This window comes from Harpia harpyja, chromosome 9 (assembly GCF_026419915.1).
Source record: "Harpia harpyja isolate bHarHar1 chromosome 9, bHarHar1 primary haplotype, whole genome shotgun sequence".
Taxonomy (NCBI): domain Eukaryota; kingdom Metazoa; phylum Chordata; class Aves; order Accipitriformes; family Accipitridae; genus Harpia; species Harpia harpyja.
This window is the reverse complement of record NC_068948.1, coordinates 34,808,983-34,827,381: the sequence shown is the minus strand read 5'-3', so window position 1 is coordinate 34,827,381 and position 18,399 is coordinate 34,808,983. Positions and strand designations below refer to the sequence as shown.

At 57.0% G+C, this 18,399-nt stretch overlaps 1 protein-coding gene across 19 annotated transcripts in view; it reads left to right on the top strand.

Annotated features, from left to right (window-relative positions):
* NCOR2 (nuclear receptor corepressor 2) overlaps positions 1-18,399 on the top strand; it is a 260,465-nt gene that overhangs the window by 178,395 nt on the left and 63,671 nt on the right. For 15 of the 19 annotated variants that reach the window (XM_052798068.1, XM_052798067.1, XM_052798062.1 and 12 more), the window contains 3 exons: positions 13,867-13,991; positions 14,887-15,059; positions 18,091-18,153. In XM_052798068.1, coding sequence (XP_052654028.1) covers positions 13,867-13,991; positions 14,887-15,059; positions 18,091-18,153 — 361 coding nt within the window. Of the gene's footprint in view, positions 1-9,288; positions 9,378-13,866; positions 13,992-14,886; positions 15,060-18,090; positions 18,154-18,399 lie in introns of those variants that run through there. The other 4 variants (XM_052798060.1, XM_052798065.1, XM_052798070.1 and 1 more) reach the window with 3 other exon arrangements.

Genomic DNA, 18,399 nt, shown 5'->3' with positions numbered 1-18,399 from the left:
TAGCTAGCATATGACGAATGTCATGGACGGGGCCCAATTTTCCCTTCTTTTTTTCAGAGACATTAGAGATGGATAAAACCCTATTAGATTACCCAGTCCCTCTCCCAGCAAACACAGGGTGGTTCCCTCCAGTACATTTTTATAGTGTTTACCATGGTCTGTTTTGTTAGATCACAGCAACTAGAACATGAGGCCACATTTGTTTCTTGTTAGCGGTGGAGACATTTAGCACAGCTCATTCTGGTTTCAATGTTAAGTTGAGCAAGTTAATGTTAAGTTGAACAAGTGTGGACGAAGAGTGGCAATCTAATGCTCTGCTCTGCATCTACCTGCCTAACCCTGCGGCCACAGACCTGCCCGTCCTGCACCCAGCAGGTACTATTTGTATTTTGGTTTTCGAAAGTATCCAAAGCATCACTAGCTGCAGAATTTCCCACGACACTTTCCTTCATTTACAAATCTGGTCCAGCCTGGGCAGTGGAGTTCATGTGCTGCCATTTGGAGCCTCGTTCAGTGCCAGCCTTTGGAAGCAGGGACTTGCTGCGTTGACTGTAGTAAAAGGCAGGACTGTTTTTGCAAGTAGGGGACAGCAATATTTGTAAATCATGAAGAGGGAGGCTGCTGGGCACCGAAGGGAGCAGATCGCACCTCTGCTGGAGCAGACTTCGACCAGAACAGTATTGATTTTGAAAGAAGAGTCGGATCCCCGAGTCTGGGGGGAAAGCGAAGCAGTGAATACTTCCCATTACTGTTGGATGCTCAGGTGGAAGGTGGGATGTTCGGACAAGCTGTAAGAGCCAAGGGCTGTCTGCATGGATAGCAGTAGGAGAGAGGTGCAGAACAAGAGTTCCTACATACAATCCAGCCTGGAGCAGCTCTCCCCCAGAGATCTTGGGGGGTCTTGAGATGCACACTTGGTGCTGCGATACCTTCAGTATTTCTGTATGTCGCTTGCATCCGTTTCCCTGCGAGGCTGCATGCGGGCTTGGGAAGGGCACGCTGCTGCGGAGGGGAGACAGCGGAGGCTGGCGGGGCAGCACGGTTGGGTCTGTGCCATAGAGGGAGGCTGTGCTGGGGAGAGAGTCAGTTTAGGGTGGGATTTTAAGGTAACAAAGGGAGGAATGTGTTGTTAAAAGTCCTGCCAGAAGCGGGTGGGAGCGGTGAAGCGTCTCCCTTGCACCCCTTCACGGAGCCGGGGTCTCCCCTGAGCATGGTGCCGATGGGACCTGCTTTCCTGGGCCAGGCTGGGTCAGCGTGCAGCTGCGCAGACCAGCATGGGAGAGGTTAGATGCTGGCAAATCTGGAGGGCTGGGATGGAGGGGTGCTCCTGGTGGGATTTTTGCTTAGTGAGGACCTTCAGAAACTGGTCAAATTCTGCCTGTGCCTGCAGAAGGTGTGCTCATCGGGGAGTAACCTGTCCCAGAGGCTCAGCCGGCACCTTGGCTGCCCATCCTCCCTGCTTGTTTCCCGCATTATTTTTAACCCCATGCAAGTCCCTCATCCTGTTGCCCGTGTGGCCTCGTGAAGGGTCAGGGCTGTGGCGGGGAAGTTGTGGCATTGGACTGCCCCGGCACCGGGGGCTTTGCCTTCACCTGCCCAGTCTCAGCCACTAGAGACGGTGATGGGATGAGGGACGGGAGACACGGTGGGACAGCGTGGGGATGGGCGGCACGCAGGGAGGAGACGGGGGTGCAAACAGTCTGCCTGCTGCATTGGGAGACATGGCGCTGTGTTCCCAGCGCTGCCTGTGCTCCGAGCACAGGTTTTCTGGCTGGTAAGGGTTCAAGCAGTTAAATGCCAAAAGTGAGATTTAACTGATTTAGAGGAGGGGAGGAGAGGTTGACTTTTATATCAGATGAGAGGAGCGGATGAGGTCTGATACAAATAGCATTTCAAGTGGCCCTATGCTGTTTTCTCGCTCCTTTTCTCATGGAGAGGTTGGTGGTCTTATTTGCTCTTGGAGGCTGCGGGGAGCTTGAGAGCAAAGTGGAGATAATTACACGTAGAAATAAAGCTACTCTGGTGTCAAGATTATCATTGTGGCCTACTTATTAAAAGTCCATTAAAAAATAAGAATCCCACTGCTCCCTGGCTGATGGTCCCCTGGCAAAGGATATTCCTCATAAAGCTGCTACTTATTGCTAAAAATCTCCTGCCAAGAGCAGGGACTTCACAGGATTCTGCTTCCAGTTTGTCAGAAAACCGAGCAGCCGCCCGCTCCGAGGCAGGGCGCATGCTCCCGGCACACTGCCTTCCCCAGCGCCGATGAATGAAAGGCGCAAGCATCTGATGGATCATTATGCATAATATTCAGGCTCCTGAGATGAAGATCCTTTCTAAAATAATCCTCTGTGTTCGGGTATGGAAAATGCCATTTAACCCTGAAAGGGGGGAATCAATGGGAAGAGGAATATCTTCCAAGCGTGTAATTTCTCATTGAAAAAAAAGAAAAAAAAAAAAAAGAAAAAAGTTTGAGTCATGGTAAACCGATCTGATCCAATATTCAATGTATGGTAATAAGCATAAATTTGCATGAGCTTGTAATGAGAGGACCTTGCGCGGATGTGTCGCCTGGGGTGCTGTCACAGTCACTCTTAAGAGTATTTCAAAGAGCATCTCCCTGCGAACACCCCTAATTTTGTAGCGGGGGGCCCCAAAATTAAAGCTAGGCCATTAGCGCCGTGTGCTTCGCTCTTTGGGCAAGCTGTTCAGCCGGGCTGTGGTAGCGCAAGCGTTGGGCTGAAACCGTGCTGGAAGAAAAGTGACTCTATTTCAACATAATTATTCCATGCGGAGGTGCAGGGGCTTTATTCCAGAATAAATTTGCTTTGATTTTGGAGTAGCGTTGCCCACGTGGCAGTGGAGCGGCCACAGCATGCTGGTTATGCTTCCTACGGTGGTGCCGGTGAATTCCCGGGGGGAGAAGCCGTGGGGCTCCCACGCGGTGCGGGGATGGGGAGGCGGGCAGCCGTCCCGCCAGGCAAAGCTGCCAATGCTCTCGCCGGCGGCGGGTCGGTCGGCAGCGGCGATGGGCGGCTGGAGGAGCCGCCTGCCCGCCCTGGGGATGACTCAGAGGTGGATGAAGTCATGCGCTGCCGCGGTGGACGGACGCGGCCCACAGGACGTGCCGTCATACCGGTCCCCCTCGGCGCTGCTGTCAGGCGGTGCTCACGTATTCCCCGGCAAAAGGGCCCCGTGTGTCAGCACTGACGCTTTCGAGGACTCGCTCCATGGCACCCGGGGGGACCGGAGCTGCCCAGACCCCCCCTTCCTCCGCCGGAGAGCCATGCCAGAGCCATGCCGGCGGGGCGGGGGCCCACGGTGTGACCTGGCCGGGCAGCTGGTGTGGTCCCCTGCCAGGGCCGACGGCCTTTCCCAGGCCCACCCTCTTCCCTGCCCCCTGCCAAAACCCAAATCGAATTATCCGTCCCGCCGGCTGTCCCGCCCTCCCCAAACGCAAACCATTCCCCTCGCCGGCACGGATAAACAGCCCCAGCCTGGATTTTTATAAACAACCCATCTACTTTTTTCGCGGAAGCGCCGTCCCAGCTGGCGGGGCTGGCAGGGCTCGGGCTGCCAGACGGGTGCTTCCTGCCCATGGCTCCGGGTCTCCGTGCCCCCCATCCCCAGTGCGGGGGCAGAGCACCCGCCGCTGACCAGTCATGCCATGCCGTCACCTCTCCTCCCTCTGTGAGGATGGGGTCCGGAGCTCAGGAAAGTGCCTCTTACACCGCAAATTGTGCGTGTGCCCCCGCTCCGTTAACCACAACGGCTAACGAGATGAATGATATTTATTTCTGGGAAGGATTTGATTTTCATCAGTCTGGGGAGTGGCTCCTCATTAGTGACAAAGGGTTTGACAACTTCTCTTTCAGACGCGGGAAGATACTTGTCATAAAACCCTGGTTTAATAATGCAGCACATCATACAGGAACAGCCCTGGATGTGGCCAGTAAACTCTGCTGCCACAAATACCAATAAATTATTCTACAAGCATTTAAGCCTGTGCTGACTTGAGTGCTGTATTTTAAAGAGTACTGAAATTATCTGCGGAGCGGGCAGGGGCGGTCTGTAATGGAGCAGCTTGTGTGGTTGGAAATGATGCCTGGGATGTCGTGTTGGGGCGCGGGTTCATCTTCTGCGGATGGGATGTTGCTGTGAGGTGGCCACGCTTGCTGTCCTGTCCCCTGGCTGCAGTGCTGTCCCTTGGCTCTGCCCCATCCTGCCATCATGTGTGGGCTGGGCCGGGTCAGCTTGCTGCTGGGACACAAAAGGGATTGAATTTGGCTCATTTTCTAGACAGGTCTGCAGTATGACAGCACTGCTGGTGGCTGGGGAAACCTGCCCAGCCAGGCTGAGGCTGCAGGACCCATGAGAAGTAGTCAAACCTGGCCAGACCCCATGGTCCTGGTCCTGCTCAGGTGCAGCCTTATGAGGAGAAACGTCTCGCAGAGCGTTTGTCCCTTGGGTGCTCGTGTGTGTGCTGCTCAGTGCAGGCTCTTGCTCTTTAAATCTACATCTCCTCATAGACAAAAAAAAAAATCCAGACAAAACCAGCTAACTTCCAGAATCCTCAAAAGTGGTCCAAAACCATCCTCATGGAAAGCTTCCCATGGGCACAGAGGGTCATGCTAGAGTATGTTTGGAGGCAACAGGTCCTGCTCAGTGGCTGGTGGTATACAACTTGCAAAGAAACTGGTTTCCATCAGGAAAAATGGTTGTTTCTGGGAAAACACCCATCTCTCATGCTTTTCGTACAGCTCGGTGTAGCTCGGGCACTTCCCGGCTCACAGGGCAGCCTGACAGCAGTGCTGGGGGGATCATGGGCGAGGGCTCAGGGTCTGCAGCCCGTCCTGTACTTTGCTAAATGCTCTCTGCCAGGGTCTACATTCACCTCCGTGCCTTGAAACGGGAACATCCACCTGCCCTCTCTGGGGTGCCAAGATTGCCAAGTACGGAGTGTGCGGTCGGGGCTGGTAAAGGGTTGTACCCCAGGGGCTGTCACTGCCCTGTCACAGGTCAGGTTGAGCATTGGGGTGCCTGTGCAGAGAAGGCGGGCGAGGTGTGAGACACGGCAATGTTCGAGCTGATATCGGTTCTGTAACCCTCCGTTGACACCTGCTCTTTCAGTCTGGGCTCTGGTCGCTCCCAAACCCTGCCCCCCCCAGGTATGTCCCATAAGGTGCATCATGCCCATTCCCCCATTACGAGGGCATTGCAGCTTTCCTCACTGCCACCCCTCTAGGCAGCGTAATTGGGCAAACACAATGGAAACTCGCATTCCTGAAATCCCAGCTGCAGTTTTGGGGGTGATTAAATGAGAGCGATGAGGCCATATTTGGGAAAAGAATCGAAGGATGCATTACCGCAGGAGGATGGCTGCTTAGTCCCTGGGTTCCAACGTGGCCTCGTGGGCTGCTGGCAGTGCAGGGACGACAGGGAGACCTGTGGGCTCGGAGCAGGGACAGGCACCGGCAGGCAGGGACGCGCAGCCGATTCCCTCCAGGGTAGCACCGGCACGAGCTGCCGATGGACCTCTTGCTGATGGACCCTTTGGCTACCGCAGCCAGGCTCTTCCATGGAGCTTGATTGTGTTTGCAGTTAGCGATAATAAAACAGTCACTTAAGTGACGTGAACCCCCTCGTTCCGGTTGGCCCCTGAGTTTGGACTCGTGTTTCTCCAGCAGCAGATCGATGAATCCTCCTGGCGAGTGCTCCACCACACCTGCACCCACGTGAGTACTCCTCAGGATGGGGGTTTGGGATCCAGGCTGACCATTACTGATCCTGGTGGGGGACCTGCAGCATCTTCCCAGCGGGACAGAGAGTGATAGAAGTGGTTGGATTTTGGGATGAGTTGTTTTGTCTGTTGTTGTGATCCGGATTTGACTGAGAATGGACAGGAAATAGGTTGCATCATTGCTAAGTTACTTTCTAAAGCAGGCACAGCTGAAAATCCCAGTGAAAGTTGCTTCCGAGAGGATATAGGGCTTGCTTTGCCCCCGGTGCATCTGCGGCGTGCATGGATGCTGCTCCGTGTCCCACGAGCTGCCAACCCGGCACCTTCCTCTGTTGGCAGGGCTCGGAGAGGGGTCGGCATGTGGCCGGGGGGGGTGTGAGCAGAGGGCAGCAGGGTAAAGCAAACCACAGGGAAGAGAAAACACGTGTTCCCCGCCTGGGACAGAGTGGGGGCTCATCTCCACTGCTTCCAAACATTGCACACTCTTCCCCTCGGGTCATTTTCCCTTCGTGAGCAATCAAATCACTTTTTAAAAAACTAAGCAGCGACCCAGAAAAGAAACATTTCCTCTTATGGAAAAGCCCTCGGTGGTTTAAGGAGGGATCCAAGTGAGCAGGGTTCTGTAAAAATCACTTCTGTGCTTCACTGAGATCAAGGAGCGAGCAGTCGGAAGGCGTCGGTGCCCGCTGGACTGTGCTGAGACTCACAGGGGCCCCTGCCCGAAAGGCTCCTGTGCCCAACAGGCTCCCAGTGCTGCCCGAGATGAGCCCACGCTTGGTTGCGTGCACCAGACGCGGTCGTGCCGTGGTCTGGTGAGTGATGCTGCAGGGTCCAGCATCTCTGCAGTCCCACGGCCAGCCCCTCTCCTCGTCTGCAGCACGCTGCTCGCCCCCAGGACTGGCAGCCTGGGAGATGGCATGGGGCTTTCCCGCGGCACAGCGGGGCAGCCCAGCTGAGGCTGCCGGCTCTTTGCTGCTGGCACCGGCTGTGTTTTGTGGCCTGCGGTGCCGGAGAGCTGCGCTGACGAGCGTGCGCAGGGCCCGTTCAGTGCCTCCTGGGACATTGGGCATGGCCCTGGCGTTTTCTGTCTCTGCCACGTAACGATTGCTGTCTTGCAGAGTTTGTTGTTTACCGGCGGAGGAGCAGCACAGCTCCAGGCCGTCGTGGTCGGAGCCGAACTGAGTGAGCCCCATGCTCGCTATCATTCTCCTTATCAAATCTGAGCCTGGCCCTTTGATTTTTCGACTTGCTTCCGCAGCCAACAGCATCAAACCCAGCCCCGGGATGCAAGCGATCAAAGCCAAGTTGCCGGCAGACATTCCTCTTCCTCTCCTTGTTGTTTTGGCAGCGGCTTGTTTTGCTTTGTGGTTTCTCCCATGAGCGGAGGGTGCTGTGCGCGGTCGTGAGAAGCCAGGCTGCACGGTGGTGGGTGGCAGTGAGGGCTGAGGCATTCCAGACCATCGGATCAGAGGCTCCAGGCCCTGGGAGTCAGCTACATGATACATACATGTATTTCTAAGCCATTCTCCCTGCGCTTTGTATCCAGCCTGCAGCCAAGGGACAGGTAGGGACATGCGGGAAGCGCTGTTTGCAGCGGCCGTGTGGCATCAGACCTCGGCGGCAGGCGCCTCTACCTCTGTTACGACATTGGCAAACGGGGAAGGATGCTCCAGGGAAGACCTCGGGTGCCTGGGCAGCGTGGTGGCTAAAGAGGAGGCTGGTGCTGTGGGTGCTCGATGGGGGAGTCTCTGCCCTGGCTCTTGTTGGTGTGACCCGCCAGAGGGAGAGTTTGAAAGCAGGTGGAAGGATGGGTGTGGGTGCTGGAAGAGAGAGGATGCTCCTGAGCCGCGGCGGTGTGGTGCCAGCCCTGCTCCTGGCAGAGATGCCCTGCACAGCGTCCCACAGAGCTGGGGAGAGGGGTGGGAGCCAAGTGCCGAGTTTTGCCAGCCGTGCCGCAGAGAGCACAGTGCATCCTGCCTCGAGGTGCTGGTACTGAACCCCATGGGACATTCAGGGTGGTGCCAGCAGGCACCCATGCACGTACGTGCGCCATCGCAGGTGTGCTGGGGCTCCTGGAGAAGCAGCAAAGCAAACCCCAGGTGTTCCTGGCCAGCATAGTGTCAGCCTTTTGTCTTTGGCTTATCTAGAGCTGGTTTTAATTTGCAACTCCCTGATTGCGTGCAATGACCTCGGCCTGAGCCTCCTCCGCAGCCAAGTGCCCCCGGAGAACATAATAAATGCCATTGATCTGAAATCACCCATGGGAGAAGCGGGGAGCCAGCGCCCTGCACGCGGGAGAGGCAGCACAGCCGAGCAGGCGCTCCCGGCTGCTGGAGGGGATGGGGCTCGCACCAGTGGGGTACAGCTCCCTCCAAAGCCCCTGTCGAGGCAGAATTCAGTGTGAGACAGTGGGGAGAAGGTTGGCACACGTCACCGTGCTGCTGCAGCAAGCCTGTGGCAAGGGCTGTAAAGCCGCCTTCGAGCAAAAACCCTAGAGCTCGTTGCCTGTGGTGCCTGGGGATGGGCTTGAGCAGCACCAAAACCAGTTGCCTCGCAGCTCAGCCTGACATGTGCAGCTCCCTCTGCATGAGGGCGTAGACGGTCGTGGTTTGCTCCCTCCTCATTTAAGGAGCAAACAGGAGTTGGTGGTTTCTGTGGTGTGTTCATCTTCTGTAAGAGCCCAGGGCACTGTAATGACAGCAGCGGAGGTGATGCACCTGCTGGCAGCCAAACGGCATCCCTGTGTAGCCAATCCACCCTCGAAAGCTGCCGTAAGAGAGAGACGTCTCCCTCAGCCAGCTCCGGGGTTCAGGGATGGGCTCTCGCACAGCACCGTCACTGTGACCTGAGCCAGTTCCCCACCAGCGTGTCCACCAGCAAGCAGCGTGGCTGGGGGTGGCAAGAGCTGGTGGTCCTGGGGCAGGAAGGGGACTCCCGAGGATGAGCTCAGCTAAATATCGCGGGAGGGTTGCTGTGAAATGGTGGCTGTACCTGTCCCTGTCCCCAGCAGGGCCAGGGCTGGGGAACTGAGCCACACTGGCAACAGCGGTGTTTTGGTGCATATTTTGAGGGTGCTGCAGAGCAGGGAGTGAGGGGGGACAGGGAGAGGGTGTGGGTGCCTCAGTTGCAAGGTGCATGGTCCAGCGGATAACGCCGGGATGCCCTGCAGGCAGCGAGGGAGGTTTCTGCGTGGGGCGCTGGCATGGGCCCCAGTCCCCTGCCGCAGCCCGGCACATCTTGCCGCGGAGGGGATGGGGAAGGCAGGAGCAGTCGTTTTCCGAAGGTTTGCAAGTTTGGAAAATAAATAGCCCTGCGCCGTAGGTTAAGCTTGGCATCCTGGTGGATTAATCACGCTGGCTGCAGCCAGCACTGAGAGCCCCGGTGACGAGAGCTGTGGTTTATAGATGATGATTCATCGACTCGACTTAGAGCGACCAAGTTATTCCAGCAGATTGCAAAATCATAAGAGGAATGTTGTGGTTAGTTTACGGCTTAACTATGCAAATCGTCAGGAAGCCTTCAGAGCCGGAGAATGTAAGGCATAGCGCGCCCGGATGGCTGGGCGGTGAGCAGGGGCCGGGAGCCGGCGATGGGGCTTTCGGGGACCGGCCGCTCGCGGGAGCCGGGGAGCGGGGAGGTGAGTGTTTTGGGGGGAGATGAGGGTCCGGAGCTCACGGTGAGCGTGCGAGCAGGGTGCTTCGGAGGTGGGGGACACGCTGCCGGCGGGGAAGGGGTTTCTGGCTGGTTTCACCTCCTCTGTGCCAAGGCGGCAGGCGTCTCCAGAGGGGCTGGGGAGGGCGAAGGTGGGGAGCTGCTTCCCCCACCTCCTCCTGCCCTCCCGTCCTGCTTCCAGAAGCAGGCAGTGCCTCGGCAAAGGAAGTAAACAGAGTGGGAGGAGCTGCACCTCTTCTTCGCCGGGGCTTTCTCCCAGCCAGACTTGCTGCCGGGGACGTGCAGCGAGTTGGTTGGTTCTCAGCAGGGCCAGTGTTTCAGTGTTCGGGACCTACCTGGAAGCCGGCGTCCCCCGAAAGCGCGTTTGGAGCCGGAGTTTTAGAGTGGCTGAAATCCCTGTGACGTGCCAGCCCGATGGAGCTGGCTGGGCAGGGCGAACCGTGTCACTCCGGAGGGGAGCTGGGTGCTGGGGCGAGCACGTGTGCCTGTCCGTGGGCCCCGGCGAGGGGGTGGCTGGTGGTGCACGCATTGTTCCCGGGAGGGCTGGCAGCGCTCTGCTCCTCTCCAGCTGCTCCGGGGCCGGTGGGAAATTGGGGTAGAGGTGAGCAGATGTTTGTAATTACGGAGCAGCTCACACTGGAGCACGAGGAGCGTGCGGGGAAGGAGGCCCGCCTGTCCCCGTGGACTCGGGGCAGGATCGGTCTTTCGCTCACACGTCCCGCGTGCGATGTTGTCCTGGGGCCTTTTTAAATAAACAGGATGTGTCGGCAGCAAAAACAAGCAGCAGCAATGCTGAGGAGGAAGGGCGGTCCAGCGGTTAGAGTGTCCGACCTGGGAGGGAGGGACAGCCCTGCCCTCTGCCACAGGCATCTTCCCTGGCCCTGGGCACATCCCTTCACCTTCTTGTGCAAGGTGGGGAGCACGTACCTGCTTTGCCTCTGGGAGGTGGGGTGCCTCATTCCCGGGGGTGCAGGGATGTAGGTAGGTGGAGAGAGGTTTGAGCTTGCCGGGAGCCCAGCAGTTTTGGTGCCGGCCTTTGGCGTGTCCGCTAAGAGCTGACCCACCTGCCGGTCCACCTCTAACCGGGGCAGTGTGAATCAGAGCGAAACATCAGCTGGTAATTGGGGAAGCATTTCCTGGCCTGTCACGCTTTGGGATGGCGTCCCGTCCCTTGAATCATCCAGAGCTGGTCTGTGTCCAGCGCTAAGAATAGCCTCCCCGCGCACCGCGGGGGCAGCCGTGCACCGGGAGGGGGGGACCGGCCGGCTCGCGGGTTCCCGGCTGTGACTTCCCGGCGCTGTGCCGTGCCGTGGTCCGTCTCCGACGCCAACTGGTCTGAGGTTTGGGGTAGAGCATGTAAGCGTGGATGGGCCAAGGCGGCTGCCGTGGTTGGTCCCCGGGAGGGTGTCCCATCTCCTTTCTTCACCTGCTGCTTGTAGCTGAGCTCTCCCATGGTTTTGTTTGGGACGCTGGGGTGCCCGCTCCTCCCCAGGGCTCTGGGTGCTTCAACCAGCCCTGCAGCCTCCAGCCCAGCACGTACCCGCGGGTGGGATGGGATGTAAGGTGGCATTTGTGAATGCGGCCATCCCCGGAGATACTTCCCAGGGTGTTTGGGGGGTGGCCCACCGTGCAGCCATGCCCTAGCACAGGAGATAGGCTGTCACTGCATGCTTGCCAGGGTTCAAAGCAGTATTTGGCCAGAGCCTTCTTCAGACGAAGCATGAACGCAGCCATGGGTGGAGTGGGGGACAGTTTTCCCGCCGTGGCCTCATGCTGACAATGTTACCCGATTTACGCATTTCAGCCCAGTGGGAGAGGGGCTGGTAGGTGAGAGCCATCCCATGCCGTCCCACTGTGCGCAGGGTGCTGCGCCCACCCAGCTCTCACCCCTGGCATCGGGCACCGTGCCGTGGCCGGAGCAGGGCAATCACTAGAGGGCATCCTTGGATCGAGATGCTCCTCTGCGGTGGGAGAAGCCCTAATTTGATGTTGTACCAGCCTGGGCTTGAAACCTCCAGGAGGTTTCAAGGAAACCATCCAGAGGGATGCACAGTGGCCCACTGAAGCCAGGTGGGGTTTGCCCATCCTTGTCATGCCAGAGCTCGGCAGACATCTCTCCGGGGAAGCGCCTGTGTTGCAGTATGAGCTTCTGCAGCCGCTCACGCCTCTCCCTGCCTTTCCACCCCTGCTTTTGCAGGCTGGCACAGGGAGCTCGTTAGCATTGCCGCCATCCCAGCCTGTTCCTCTGGGGAAGAGCTGTGATGGCTGCTCAGGGTGACAGCCCTCTGGTTTGAATGAGCGTGGAGACAAGATGAGATGATGCTGAAGCTTCTTTTGGGAGCCTGCGCCAGCCTGATGCTGGGGCAAGGACCCGTGCGGTCGCGGCTGGGTTTACAGCTGGAAGAGAGCTGGGTTTACACCCCAGGGAGCTGGGATCTCCAGGATGCAGGGTTTTCCCCATCCCTCAAAAGAAAATATTCACAACGGGGTGGTAGAGATATGGCAAAACTCATCTGGGCTCCCCTCCCTTGCCAAAGCGCTTGGTGGAGGGAATGTGGGAGGGTGGTGATGGCCAGGGCTGGGGCAGAGCCTGCCCTGCTCCCCGCTGAGCCCTCGGAGGTCGCAGCCCTCACCTCGTGGGTACTTGTCTGGGCTGAACCCGTGCTCGGGTTTCTCTGCGGCTCCACGGCATGACTCGGAGGGAGCCAGAATGTTCAGGGTAGCGCTGGGGAAATGCACGTGACAGATGCCCCTGCTCCTCCACCACCAGCACAGGCTTCCCCGCCCCGGCAGACTTGCTGCCTGCCCCACTCCTCCATGGGTTTGGGGGCTGGCGAGGGCAGTGCCTGGCATGCCGGGTACGACACTGTTCCTTGGCCAGTTGCTGCAGGAAACAGCCTGTTCCCCAAGTACTCATCCCAACCCTTCCCCAACTCCCCTTCCTTAGATCCCCCCCACCTTGCATCCCACCGAGCTGTTCCCAGTAGTGCGCTGGAGGGGTGCGTGGATGCGGTACGGGTGTATTCGGCACGTGTGCCGGCGTGGAGGTGCCACACGGCTGGTCGAGCTTGTGATGCGTGCGCTGCCGAGCAGGGGTCCTGGTGGCACAGCCACCTCCCTCCCGGCACGAGGAGGAATTGAAAGTCTGTGGGGTTTCAGTGATGGCGGCAGCTGTGTTTTAAGAACATGTGTTCAACTGGGGCCTGAAGGAATCAGAAGCTTTTTTGTTCAACTGCTCCAAAGCCCGTTTTGACAGCTCCACACTTCGCCTTTTAGCACCAGCCCGTGGGGGCAGAGGGTTTAGATCGCACCCAGCACCGCTGCTGCAGGGACAGCCATGTTCAAGGCAGACTCCCAGTTCCTGCGGATCAGGGACAGGCCAGTGCCGCTGGCTTGAGGGACGCGGGGACACGTCATCTGCACTTGCTGAATGGCTGCGTACCGGCCAGACCAGGCCACCTGGGATCATACTTTCTGCTGATAAATCCACTTTAAGGCTATTTCCCCCCCTGTTACATCACTGAACCCTTTCCTGAGGGGTGGTGGAAGCCCTGCAGCTTGGGCAGGGGCCGGGCGAGCCCGGGTGGGTTTCCTGGAGCAAGCAGCCTTGTATTAGCCAGGAGCGGGATAGTTTAATAAATCATTTCCGTCTCTAATTTCTACTTCTCTATGAAATGTCTCTCGTTTGCTGGTCGCCAGAGGGAAGGGAGGTCAGAGGAACCAGGCCTCCCCAGCATCCTCCTTCCTGCAGCTGTTGAAACAAAATCCAGAACTATTATAATTCCTGTGTCCCTCCCCTGGGTACTGCGGCAACTTTGGTCAGAGCGACAGTAGGGCCATTGGGGTGGTTGGGTGCACGGCCTCCGCTGAGGGTACCAAGCGGTACAGAGCGGGCAGGGAGTCGGGTATCTTCCCTTCTCGGTGATACGGGGCCATAAACTTTTCCTGTGGGCCACGTTAGATGCTTGGGAAAAAGATCACAGTGTTGGTAATGTTGAGCCTTGGGGCATCTCTGGTGTCCCCGTCTCCTTCTTGCTCCACCAAAATGCATCCCACTGACTGCATATCACGACTGATGTTGCTAAGCCATCATCTGCAGGAGGCAGGGGGGTTGTTCTCACTTCCCTGCCTTCCCCCGTGTCGGGTCCCTGCTCGCTGCCTGCAGCGCCAACTGACCCCGGGGGAGCCGCCGGGGCTGTTCCGCTGCCTGGAACAGGAGCCGGAGTGTGGCTGCCATGCCTAATCCCAAACTACCTCTGATCTCCCCAGAAAGCTTTCAGCCCCCATGGTCTCTGTAAGTGCCCTGCCTGTACCCTCTGTCTGCAGCGCTTTTTCCTCTTGGCCGCTTGCCCCCCAGCATTGTTTGAGTGCGTTTATTTAGGTTGGCCCAGGTGCTGCGACGTATCCGCCTCAGCATTGAGGGGTTGTTTTGTTTTATGTCCCTTGTTTCGCAGCAGCAGCAGCAAATGCCCCGGAGCAGCCAAGAAGAGAAGGATGAAAAAGAGAAAGAAAAGGAGAAGGAGGGAGAGAAGGAGGAAGACAAGCAGGAAACAGAAAACGACAAAGAAGAACTGACAAAGTAAGGACAACCCTCCTTGCCGGGCTCACCTCCATCTCCAGTGAGAGCTGGGCATCGGGCTGGGGCTGTGGTGGTGGGATGCAGTGGTGGGACATGGCGTGGTCCAGGGCTGCCTGACCCTGTGCAGGACCATGTGCACCCACCTCACCCACTCCGTAGGGAAGGAAGGGCAGAGCCTGCTCTTCTCGTTCCCCTTCCCTGCTGCTCCCAAGCTGGGAAAGCAATTCTGATACGCTTTTTTTTATATAAACCTAATTGACCCACAAAGCCCGTCTGATCCTCCAGCTTGTTTTGTTGTTGCGAAAGCCTCTGGGAGTCAGAGGAGCAATCCGGGCGCAGCCAAGCGCGGCACTTCACCTTTAGCGTTATTGATGTCAACGTGAGCGCTCCCAGACGACGGGCTTCAGCCAGCTCTGCCTCCCTCACACCGAACAGGGAGCATCAGAGCCGTGGCGGGGAAAGGTTGGCATGCAGACCGCTAGCTATCTGTAATGGGCTTAATACTTGGTTTAAAAGAACATCTGGCTTCATTATATCTAGGCTGCGAAGACATTTACCAGCAGGTCCCTTTCAGGAAGATAAATGAGGAGGAGGCAGGGATGAATTTGAATGGTCTGGTATTAAACCTGTCTCCGTCAGGTCTCTGCGCGCACTTGGTGGTGGAGCTGCAGCCAGCTGCAGAAAGAAAACCCCACCACAAATCACCCCACCGCCAATCCAGCTCGCTTCCAGCCAGGAAAAGAGCCTGCGTGTGCAAAATAAATGCAGACCTGCCCCCCCAAAAGACCAACAAAAAAACCCCCCATCCCCTAACACGTGCAGAGAAATAATTGCTCGACCTAAAACTCCGACCAACCCAACAACATTTTTTTTTTTTCCCTCCCTGATTTTGTAGGGACAAGAATGACGACACGTCTGGGGAAGACAACGATGAGAAAGAAACCGTCACCTCCAAAGGTCGCAAAACCGCCAACAGTCAGGGCAGGCGCAAAGGCCGCATCACCCGCTCCATGGCGAACGAAGCCAACAACGAGGAGGCGACCGCCCCGCAGCAGAGCGCGGAGCTGGGTGGGTAGCAGCGGGCACAGAGACGGGGGGACCTTGGCAGGGCTTTTGGGGCGTCCACTCTGTTGGGATGGGCCATCACCTTGCTCTGCTACCGGCTCACAGAGAAGGGATTTTCTTCGTGAAATCCTCCTTTTTGAGGGGCAGGAGCGAGGTTTCTCTATCCCGCTAATTACCCAGCACGGTTTGCCTGGATGAACCAGAGGCATTTGCAAGCCTGGGTTGTCCTGGTTGAGTGTTAGTGGGTTTTAGGGCCTCAGAGGGAAAGTATTGCAAAAGACAAAAAGGGAAGCCATCGTTTTTAGCAGCACATTGGCTGGGTTCGTGCAGGGCTCGTGCACCTCCTGCACCCGGAGGTGTGTTTCCCTCTGCAGCAGCTTGGGCTTTGAGTACCCTCAAGCTCTGCATGGGAGCCTGCTCTGCTCTCCTGGGCTTGCCTGGGTCTCTGCCAGTTCTCCTGCCCTCTCTATTTTCACATTTGCCTGGAGCCTGAGCAGTGCAGCCTGCGGGGTCTGTGACCGCCCTGGCCTTTGGAATCAGTCTGGTCCCTTCCTCATCTCACCACGTCCTTCAGTTGCAGAGGAGGCAGTGGGTTACAGCTGCTCAGGAGCCTCTACCCTAGCTGCAGTCATGCTGTGCACCCCAGGTTGAGCTTGTTTTGCCCAAAAAGCAGCATTTCCCGTGCTGGTCCCCAGTGCCCCTGTTCATCTTCCCCATCGGTAGCCAGCCAGGCATGGTAGTCAGTATTTTCCTTCCTGTCCTGCCTGCGCAAGGCTGCAGGGTGGCTGAGCACAGTGGGAAGAGGCCAGGAGCAGCTTCAGAGTGAGGTGGATGAGGCAAAGCTTGCTGCCCGTAACGTGGCACCCAGGGACCGCACCAGCCGCAAGCGGCGGTCAGCTGGAGCCGTGCGATGCCGCTGCGCCTGTCTTGGGCTAGACAGGAATTCATGGCAGCATCCGCAGCCCCACATCGGGTGCATCTGCCTCTCACGTCTGCAGCATCAGTAGTGGTCACCCTAGGAAACTGCTCATGTATTGACTTAAAGAAGCCAATGCATTGAGGAATTTGGCTGATTTTCATATATTTTCTACTTTATCAAGTACAAAATTATTACTGTGCTACCTAAGGAAGGTAAAAATAAAAGCAGGGTGACTCCTCTTGGTTTCCTTGCTCTGCAGTTTCTTGCTTGTTCTGTTCCATGTGCTATAAATCACCCGGAGGTGTTTCGCCTCCCTGTTCCTCTGCTGACAACTGGCTGAAGCCTTGATTGCGAGCGGTCTGTTTTCATACAGGCGATATAAATAGTTCCCGGCACAACGAAGCCCTGCTCTCCCTCTCAAACTTGTTAAGCAATGCTGCAAAGAAGCAGCAGATAATGCCAGTAACTTAGATGGGATTTTTTTTTTTTATCCCAGCATCTCAGAGTCCTTGATAAACTTCACTGTGAACAGAGAAGAGACTTCAGACTGTGTTAAATTGGGAAAAGGGAATGGATCGATTCCAGTGACATATCTGAGCAATTGGTTTCACTTTATGTCTCTCCAATAGTGCTTTAATTTAGGTTGGCTAAGAAAGTTATTGCATTTTAAATACCAATTGAACATTAAAAAACAACACAAAACCGTATTGTGGTTTAACTGCAGCGTGCTGGAGCTCCCTGTAGGCATCTGTTTCATAACTGCGCAACCTCAGCAAATACCATTAATCAAACCAAACGGGCCGTTTCTTTGACATTTCTTTACCATACAATAACAGTCATCCTCAAGCTGAGCGAAGGGCCTTGCACAGTGTGTCGGGGACACTCGCTTTTACGTAAATGAGCGTGGTGGCCCTGGCTCTGCCCACAGCTGGGGGAAGCGGCGAGGTATCGATTTTCCTCCTTCTTGGCCAGCGTCCCGGGGGGGTGACGGTGTTTCTGGGGGAGGTGGTGACCTACACTGACTTCCAGGAGGTGACACCTGCAGTCGTGCTCAGCCGGCTGCAAAGGAGATTCCTCCACCCGATGCCGTGGGCATCGGAGCCCACGTTGTCCTCCCACGGGGTCTTGGCTTCTTGTAGAGCTTCTTGGAAGGTGCTTCTTTCTCTCCTCACCCGTATCCTTTCTCCTGAACCTATCAGCCTGTTTTCCATTTTGAAAGGACACTGTCAAAACATCTCTCATCACTGTTGAAATAATGCTTTGCCTGTTGTTTAGAGTAATAACCCCTTGGCAGCCTGAGCCGGAAATCTGTTTCCTTACCGAGTTGTTTTTTGCCTCTGACTCACACCCTGGTTTGTTATTGTAGGGTTTGCTCTAGTGCCAGGCTGCCAGCGGGACTGTTGCATAGTGAAGGCTTTATGCAGGACCTCAGTGTCCCCAGCACCGTGCCTGGGCTGGAGGAGAGGGGGAGCATCAGGTGCTGACGCCCCTCTCCGCCTCTCCCGCCTGGAGCAGCGCACGTCCTTGTGATGGGCGCTGCTTCAGGCGAGCCCCCGACATTGCTGGAAGTGGCTCTGAGATGTCCAAGAGCCCAGCGATGGCACCGAGGGAGCCCGCGGTCAAGCACGGCCAACTCCCTTGACAGATGCGGTCGGCCAAAGTCACCGCTGAGGTGACGCTGTTTCTCCGTCTCTGCCGAGGGTGACGGTCCCACCCTGTGTCTGCCACCTCCAAAGCACACAGCCGAAGTCGGCTCCATCTTAGGTACCTATTGTTGGCGGGCCAGAGTGCGTGGCACCAAATCAGCAGGAAATCTGCTGCCACCCTCAAGCCATCTGGCTTCACTTCCAGTCCCAAAGTAGAGGTTTTGCATCACCGAGATGCATCCTGGGGGGAATGCTGTGCATGGGTTACCATGGCATGGAAAAGCCTTGAGAGCCCACACCGTGACAGCCTTCCCTGCGGAAGTGCTTTTACACTGCACGGCGTTTTGTTGTGCCTCCGGAGAACAGGGCGCAGGACAGGGTTTGGGCATTCGGGCATCTCCTCCGAGCTCGCTGGGCTTGGTGGGTCCCACTCACAGCTGACTGGTCTCCTTTCCTTCCTCCTTTCCAGCTTCTCTAGAGATGAATGAAAGCTCTCGTTGGACCGAAGAGGAGATGGAGACGGCTAAAAAAGGTGAGCTGCTCATTTTCTTTCTCCTGTCGGCTCTGCTGGAGCTAACCCAGCAATTGGGGATGGACAGTGTCTGACCGCTGGAGTCGGTGCAGGGTGGTGGACCTTGAGCTGTGGGGCCGGATTCTGCCTGTCCCACTGCTAGTTTGTTCCCAGCGAGCTATGGGGGGGTTGGGGGAGGCAGGCAGTGGCACAGGGGGCATGCTCGGCCTCTCTGGCCCCGGGAGCTGTGCTGACACTGGGGATGTC